At 41.4% G+C, this 9,443-nt stretch overlaps 1 protein-coding gene across 1 annotated transcript; it reads left to right on the forward strand.

The window, feature by feature from the left end:
- Positions 1–1,526: 1,526 nt before the first annotated feature.
- On the forward strand, positions 1,527–8,556 carry LOC131680375 (uncharacterized). Its single transcript, XM_058961092.1, has 6 exons — positions 1,527–1,597; positions 1,813–2,095; positions 3,167–3,296; positions 7,255–7,448; positions 7,505–7,684; positions 7,741–8,556. The coding sequence occupies exons 1-6, from the start codon at positions 1,527–1,529 to the stop codon at positions 8,554–8,556; spliced, it is 1,674 nt and encodes a 557-aa protein (XP_058817075.1).
- Positions 8,557–9,443: the final 887 nt, after the last annotated feature.

Consider the following 9,443-nt stretch of genomic DNA (forward strand, 5'->3'; position numbering starts at 1 on the left):
GCGTCAGCGATCATAGCTCTTGCCTTGTCCATTATAGTGTGGTTTAGCCGTTCACTAACACCGTTCTGCTGCTGTGTGTACGGTACGGTGTATTCGAGTTGTATTCCTTTTATCCTACAGAAATTACGAAACTTGGTCCCAACGTATTCGCCTCCATTGTCGCATCGCAAGCGAGATATACGCCTGTCGAAGTGCGATTCTGCCATTGCTGCGTACGTTTCAAAAGCTTCAAGTACCTCATCCTTCGTACTCAGTATATATACAGCGGTAAAATGAGTGTGATCATCCGTAAAAGATACAAAATATCGCTTACCGTTCCAAGCAGCTGGCGTCATAGCACCGCATACATCGCTATGGATCAACTCGAACGGACGAGTACTCCGAGGTAAGGTTGTCTCAGTGAAAGGCTCTCGTGTTTGCTTTCCTTTGAGGCAGGGCTCGCAAACATCGCGTTCAACAAGTTCACTTTTCTTTAGCATTAAACCGTTTACCATTTCACTGTTCACCATCTTCTCAAGTCCACTTTTTCCGATGTGGCCAAAACGCCTGTGCCATAGTTGCATATTACTCATGGCTGTTTTAGACACTAGAGCAGTCGGTTCTTTCACTTGCAACACATCCACATTCAGTTCGTAAAGTTTTTCCTTCCGTTTCCCCGTGCAAACGACGTTGCCGTTTCGTAAAATTTCAGCACTGTTCTTATGGAAAACTACCTGCATACCTAACTGCCCGACACGATGGATCGAAAACAAATTGTATCGCAGTCCGGGAACGTATAAAACTTGACTGACAACACATTCCAGTCTTCTGTTTCCGACCTTTGCCACTATGTTCACATCGCCGATGTGGTTGCACTCAAGCGTCTGTCCGGAGGCCACTTTGATTAGCACTGATTTATCAAGTTTCTTCATGTCACGTAACCAATCTATCTTCCCTACCACATGATCAGAAGCACCCGAATCGAGAATCCACGAAACGTCACCTCCTTGAAACGCATCTACTTTCTCTTCGACTGAATGACTCACAAACACCAAGTCCTTTTCGCCGACGTGTGCTCTTTCACTGGATTTCTTCGTGTCGTTGTTCCGATGCGGACACTCTGCACGTCTGTGTTCCATTTTTCCACAAGAAAAACACTTTAGCTTGCTCTTGCTCCTCTAGTCATATCCCGCAAATGCAGTCGATTCCCCAAAATTGTCGACCTCGTCACTATTCACACGTTTAATACTCTCATTGAGCAACCGAGCCCGCACAAAGTCCAACGTACACTGTTCATCCGCCAATGTATCCAACACTGTTACTAGATGGCTATACGACCGCGGCATAGACTGTAGCAAATAAAACACTATCAGCCGTTCATCCAATTTTATACCAGCCGAATCCAAATCACGCCCAGTTTTGTCGAACAACAGTAGATGCTCTTCCATCCAGTCTCGTACTTTAGAGACGATAACTTTTTTAGCAGAAAAAATTGGCCAGAAATCCCTTTGCGAGCAAACGCATTCTGCAAATGTAGCGGTCATGTCATGTCCATTTCGTCCCTGTGCGCCAAACATAGTGAAAGTGCGCGTAGTTTGTCCGGTTTAGTTTGTCCAAAGTAATTAATTTGACGTGATAGTACTGTGAATTGGTCTAATTCTTTGCTCTCCCATCTCAGGTAAAGTTTAAAGTTGAGTAGATAGTACGTGCGTAGGAAAGTGTGTGCAGAAGAAATAGTAGAAAAGGTAAATGTGCTCAAAGTTTCATGCCATTGACCATGTGCTAATGACCCCGTTGTGCAATAGCCAGACGGCATTTTTTTATTTCGCACAGCATCTACGAACAAGAAGAAGGAGAGAGGACAAAATCACACGCGCGCAGGTCCAAACGCAGGACGAATTCGAACCCGGCACCGTCACGCCGCCGGGAGGAAGAACGGTCCGTTTCCGTCTATCGTCGGGAAACCCAACGCAACTTTTCCGGCCGATTAAAGCATCAGCAGCAACAAATAACCGCTGGTCAGAAACCGGCGCGGCCGATCGATGTGATCGCCCATCATCGCCCGTCATCGCAGCAGAACGATCGACAGCAGCAGAAACCAACAGCAGCAGAACTGGTGAGTCGTATCGTTCTTGCTAGATAAGAGTGAAGGGTGGCGTCCAGGGAGGACGCCACAGTGATTTGAGACACCAGAGCGCAAAACGCTCGAGAAGTCGTCCACGGACGGCTAGATTTAGGGACGCGTCCATGAAGTGAGGTTGTGTGTCGGCCATTATCTCGAGTTCCGTTTTTATGAACGTCACACTCAACCCTTTAATTAATTAGTCACCCGGGTGCAGAGTGCTAGCCAAAAAAGCACTGGATCAGTGAGGTGACGTCACTAAAAGTTTGGGAGAGTTTTGATGGAAAAAGCACACAGTATGGTCAATGAACACAGTAGGGAGAGAACACGCACACAGACAGAAGCTAGGCCTAGAATTTGAAAACTTTCAAATACAACATGAAATAGAAATAAATCTTTTCGTTCCGTACCGTGAAATAAATGCTATTTAGTGTAAACGTAGTCAGATGTTGTATTCATGTATTACTCCCGTAAGTTTAGTCTCGCTCTAGTATGTTTACGTCACTTCGTTCGGTATAGTTCTCGTTTTGTTTCGCTGTCTTCCGCTTGGCAGAATTTGATTAGTGGTGAAAGCTTCGCTTTCTGCATGTTTGTGCTACCTGGTGGTGTGCGGTGGCAGTTCCAGTGATGATAAGTTAGGTATGGGGAATTTCTTACCGCGTATTCTCTGAGGGTAAATAGGTTCATGATGATTGCTACTGACTGATAATAGGGTCGTCTACACGACTTTTGGAGGCTGACTTTTGATAAGCCTGTCTGGTTCGATCCTGAATAATTTCTTTAGGTGAATTTTCTTCAGGGACTCGCCCTAAGAAGAGTCTCATCCGGGCAAACAACTCTTGGCGTGCAGTCTTCCTACGGGAAGTGGCGCATAAGCTGCACGCTTGCTAGGGATCGACCAGGGCTGGCTACACAAAGCTCTCCAAATATCCACCGGACTGCGCTTTTGCTTGACATATTCAAGCTGTGAATCCGCGATGTTTCAGATCAGGACCTATTTGCACCGAATGTCTCTCGCTTTTCGTTCCGCCAGTAATTTTTCTCTTTCACGCCTAACTTCGACAGTATCATCAGCGAGTACTTGATATTCTGCCACTTCTTCTGGAAGCTGCTGAATGCACGATAGTAAGCCCAGCTCTTCCAAATGGACCTCCATGCGGAAGCTTCAATTCGCATAATTTGTACCATCGAACAGGTACATCTATCCTCCTCCATAGCCAAGAAAAATAAATCGCTCGAATGCAATAAAAAGGTACTTTTCGAAACCGGTTTAAAATCTATTTTTTACGTGACGCGTACAAGTAGGTATGCAGGTTAGGGCGTAGTCTGGGCCCATAACCTGAAAAGATTCGGATTGTTCTCAGTACAGCGTAGAGCTGACGAAAGGAAACACATCCTGCGTACCACGTTTACGAAAGTTATATATGATTTATTAACAGAATAAATGTCAAACTGACCAAGGTGTTCATAGAAAGGTGTAGTCACATTTTATGTTGCACTCTAAATAGTTAGTGATCAGATAGATCTCAACAAGGATCGGCTACATTTCGAGTAAAGCGTGTTATGTTCGTGCTGTGGGTCCCGTGGTTGTTGGCTCATTCGATACAGATGCTTTGATACAGGTGGAAGAGGGTTCTGAGAAGGATAAGGAAAATAAGAAGGGGCGGTTAGACTTGTATATTGATGGTTTTCATAAAGGTGTATATAAGGGGCATATAGAGGACATCGCGGCTTGCCAGCACATCTCGAACCGGGACGTTGGTTGGTCTTCCTCGGGCCCACAGGGTATCCATTAGCCGAGACCTGGCGGAAGTGTACTCGGTGCATGCCCAGACAATGTGCTCGATGTCGTGATAGCCGTCGCCACAATCGCAGATACCACTATCCACGAGCCCAATACTCCGGAGATGTGCATCCAGCGTGTAATGGTTTGCCATGAGTCGGGACATCACACGAATGAAGTCACGACCCACATCCATTCCCTTGAACCAAGGTTTCGTCGATACCTTCCTAGCTCCCCACTGCTCCACAAAGTTTGCCAACTTTCGAGGGTTCTCTGATAAGTAATACTGAAAAATTCGCTGAAGCAAATTGGTCTTTCGTAAACGTCACCTTCTAAGGCAACCACCTTAGCTAAGGAGTCCGCCTTCTCATTGCCCGGAATGGAGGAATGCGAAGGGACCCATACCAAGGTAATCTGGAAAGAGTTATCAGATAAAGCACTCAGTAGCTCCCGTATTTTCCCTAAAAAAAATACGAGGAGTGCTTTCCATGCTTCATCGAGCGAATAGCGTCAATGGAACTGAGGCTATCCGAAACGATGAAGTAATGGCCGGCGGGTAATGTTTCAATGACTCCAAGGGTATACTGAATGGCAGCTAGTTCTGCGGTGTAAACTGAAGCAGGGTCACTGAGTTTGTAGGAGGCGGTGAAATTTTGATTGAAAATACCGAAGCCAGTGGACCCTTCAAGGTTTAATCCGTCAGTATAAAACATCTTAGAACAGTCGACCTCTCGGAATTTATTATAAAAAATGTTCGGAACCACTTGTGGGCGTATGTGGTCCGGAATTCCACTAATCTCGTCTTTCATGGATGTGTCGAAGAAAACAGTAGATTCAGAAGTATTTATGAAATGCACACGGTTGGGATTGTAGGAAGAAGGTTTAATATTCTGCGCCATGTAGTCAAAGTACAGGGACATGAAACGGGTCTGAGAATTGAGCTCAACAAGCCTTTCGAAATTTTTTATCACCAGCGGGTTCAAGATATCGCATCGAATGAGCAATCGATATGAGAGTTCCCAAAATCGATTTTTCAACGGGAGAACGCCCGACAGCACTTCGAGACTCATCGTATGGGTTGACTGCATGCACCCTAAGGCGATACGCAAACAACGATACTGAATTCTTTCGAGTTTGATGAAATGTATGTTAGCGGCGGAGCGAAAGCAGAAGCATCCGTACCCAAGTAGCAAGTTTTGTTGCAGCACCTTTTTCGTAACCAGTTTGTAATAATAAATATGAGCTGTTGCGACTCACATTCAACCTACTGTGTGACTCAAAAAGCGCACCTCGGAAGGTAATTTCAACATAGTTGAAGTTGAGCGAAATATTAAAATCAAGGCTGGCTTATGTTGTCATAGCGAAGCAAAAATACCTGAGTAAAACCACAGCATTGTCAATATGTTGAATGTAAGTTGTTATTAGATTACTTCTACACTACATGTAGTTGACATGAAATGTGTTTTGGGACCGCAACAAATCGATAACGTATTTTAAAGTAAAAATGTTACGATAATGTCGCCACCGAGAAAAGCAATAAATTTCTCAAGTCCGAGAAAATTTTCCTCATTAATATATTGATACAAGTTTTGTATTTCCAGAAGTTGTAAGTTTAAGATAAATGAAATGTTTTGGCGGAGTTAGTCTATCGAGTGAAATTTCATTCTACTTTCCAGTTTCTTTCGCGAACTTGGTTCAACAAAATTTGCGATAGTAATTATAAATTTTTTTATTTGGGTAAAAATTAAACATATTAAAATTTTATCATGGTGTTTTTAAAATCAGTAGACGCTCTAAAGTAAGCTTTTTTACCAGCTGGATTATAGCTTTATATAGATTTTCAGCTCGGTTTTCAGTTTTTGTTCATATTTTATTTGCATTATTTTGATACTATAGCATATAGGCAACATGGATTCAAGCGATCCAGGACCGAACCAAGGCTGCAATTTCTAATTATACAATTATAAAAAGGGGTTTTAAACAAACTTCATACTAATAAACAATATTCTTCCTCTTTCAAATTTGTCATAGAAGATTTTGGCAGAGAACATGATTTGACATGTTTATATGCATTTCCCGAGACTTTTGTTTGACAACTTATCTTTGCTGTACTGGGGGCGCAATGCCACCCCCTCGAAACGAAAGGTTTTTTGTATACAAGCTTGTCGATTCGAATTGGTTGCATAATGTGGCCCATCCTAATAAACGTCGTATGATTTAAAAGCTTAACGACGTGCTTAAGGTATCATCCAAAAAAAGTGGGATGGTTTTACCACAGTCTATAGAGAACAGTTGCGCAAAGAGTGAAGTCAAAAAAGCATACCTATTGAGCACAATTGGAATCCATCTCTGATACCTCTGCAACAAAGTTGGATTCTAATTTTGCTCGATAAATAGACTTTTTCGGCTTTACTTTCTGCACACTTATTGCGTACCTCTATACTAAGGCCTTTGCGTTTTACAATATATGTTAAAGTTGGTGAATAATTTTATTTATTAGGGCAATTGTCGTTATAAACCAAATCACAGTAACTTATAATTCTGCCAACATGTCCAGGCAGCACTTTTGTACCGCTAGTTCTCAAGCTAAACTCCCGTTGATGTCAGTTCTAACTAATCACGATCTGGTTCAAAATTGGTTTAACAGCAGGCTCAGAGCTGGTGTATCCTATCCTAGGTTGGGCCTAGGACGTGGCCCTAGAAATAAGTCTGTACTGGGCTTTGATTCCTGATTGGTTTTCTCTTCCAAATTCCGATAAATTGTGTGAATAAGGATAGCGCAGCTAATAGAAAAATGCAAAATGATTTATTATATCAAGTTAATTTCTGTTCTAGTCATAGCATTGTATTATTTACGTTACCACGTTTACGATTTAAAATCGACTTCTCCTGAATATGACCCTGTATTGTATTATTCCTCTTGTAATGCTATTCGAATAAAAAGTTATATTACTGCTACACGATCGTTTTAAACGCGTATTCAAACACATATCAACACAATTAAGCTCTCACATATTTCCGTGATTTCCCAACGACAAATTAACTTATTCACAGCCAATTTACAACAAACTTTTTGGTGTGTCATTTTATGTTATCATTATGTTGCGACAACTCATCGATGATAAACCCTACACTACACATTAAAGAGTCTGTCAAATGTCATTAAATTTATTTTGCTGTATGTTGCGTCAAGTTGATTTTAACGTTCGGTTAATTTAAAATGTTTTGCATAATTCAAACAAAAGGCAGACGGAACAGCAAACCCCTAATGACGGTTGTTCCGTCATTATGGGTCGATCACAAATCCGTTTATTGGCCACCATCTGGCCTCGTTACACTTTCTCAGAATTCTGAGTCAGTTCCGGATAAGACTACGTGGAAGAAATCCAAGGCGAAGGTTTTGGGTCAGGCGACTTCATACAAGGAAGCCGAGATGCTAATGTCCAGTTTTCAAAACTGTCAGATACGGAATGGACTGATGACACGGAGACACTAAAAATAGCAAAGCCGAAGAAAGGGAAGTTCGAGTGCAAAGAGTACAGTTTGGCGGCACCGGAACATAATGTAAGGTGGAATTCGTAAAGGTTAGTAAAATATACAACTTTTCATTATCATTTCAGGTGCCGGCTGTTATTTTGCCAAGTCGCAATACTCTACCCATTAACCTCAATTCAATGCAATATCTATTGTCCTCTACCACAGCGCTATCGTCCCAACTGATTCCGTCATCGGAAGCACAGTCATCGTCTTTCATTCATGCAGGAATGCAGCCAATGATCGAAACATCTGAATTCGTCGAAGTAAGTTGATGTTTTATCAATTATCATTTATATTAATTAATTACTTTTCTTTTCAGTTCACCAACACGCCTAGCGGCGAGGAATCTACGCTAATCCAGCTGCCGGATGGTACGATCGCTCGGGTTATCGCTAATGACGATGTTAGTGCCAATGTGGGATGTCCCGATTCGGCTAAGAGATACGCGAAACCTTGCTTTCAAATTGGAGACATATGCAATCGACTCGACAGAATCGAGAGGGAACTGATTTTATTGAAACATGTCCCAAGCAAGATAGACACGGTGTTAAAATTTGCAGCGGACATAAACAAATTTCTGATTTCGAGAACCCAAGTGGAGCAAGTTAGCATTCATCAAGAGGAAGACTTTTCAGCATGCCAGAATTATTTGACAATCAATGATAAACAAGATCTAGTAGCGCTGGAACAATTGTTAACCGACAGAGATTTTGCTGCCAAGTTACTGCGATATTGCGAATCGTTATACAATTTGTCGGGAAAGAGGGAAGGAAAAACATTTTTCAGAATGTTTTTGAGGAAGACAGTCTCACCTAACATATTACAAACATATTCCTGGAAAGGACAAACTCGGACAAAAAAGGGCGTTGAAGGTAGGACCAACGAGTCTTTTAAAACTACGTGGCCAAATTTTATACAATTTGTGTGTAAATTGGTTCGTGCAGCAGATTTTCGTGCAACAGAGGAGTCAACACACAAGGCATTTTCAGAATTCCTACGTCAGAAAAATTCAGAGCTCAAGAGGTACGGAAGTCAAGCTCAAAGAGATACTGTCCAAAAAAATATTGTTAAGATGGAGTGTGCTAGAGATTCTTTATCCGAGAGTGAGTCATCTACGAATGACTCCGATGATTAAAACGATGTAAATTTGAATAGCTAGTGTCAACGCAGCTCCCAAGAAAGTCGAATATGCAAAGTTGATTCTTTTTAATATTTGTTATCTAAATTTGTTTTGTGCTCGTCAGTATGAACATCTGCAAAGCCCATTTCTTTCAACGATTAATATTTTACCTTGAAGTATAAGAAGCACTTGAAGCTATAAGAAGCAATGTTCAGGATTATAAGTAACGATAAGTAATATCTATTGACAAAATAAACTTTTCCTGCATCAGGATATTCGAGTTCTTTATTGTTATGGCACTGCGATATCCGCGACTGTGAACGCCTGTGATGGTATCGCGAAATCGGTGAACATCAGATTGACCTGTTGGTACTGTTGTATGTGTAACGACAGTATTGCTGTTATACGCATAATTGTCCCATAGAACATGGGACAATAATACGTATTACGGTAGAGTATAGGAGTAACAGTTGAGCTCTTACCATGTCTGACACTCGCTGACCATTTCTCAGACCGGAGATCATGTCGCATGAGATGCACGTCATACATCATAGGAAATGCGATGGAATATGGTACAATTATGAGAGGAACAGAAGCTATATGATTGATTACGCGTTGAAAGTGGGTATAGCCAATTTTTTTTATTAATTCTGGTTTATCTACAATTCGATCGTGTTGTATATTTAAGTGTATGGTATTCAAGATGCTTGTTGTGTAAAGATGGTTTTAAATAAATTAATTATTTGTGTATTTCGATCGTGATATCCTATAATGTGTCAACGGTTGATAAAGGCTATTAATTTAATTTCTTTTTATTGTATTTTATTATATGAATGAGGGGAACAAATACAGATTTAGGTAGATTTTTATCATTTACATCAATATATACCATTTTACATCGC

The sequence above is a fragment of the Topomyia yanbarensis genome, chromosome 2 (assembly GCF_030247195.1).
Source record: "Topomyia yanbarensis strain Yona2022 chromosome 2, ASM3024719v1, whole genome shotgun sequence".
NCBI lineage: Eukaryota > Metazoa > Arthropoda > Insecta > Diptera > Culicidae > Topomyia > Topomyia yanbarensis.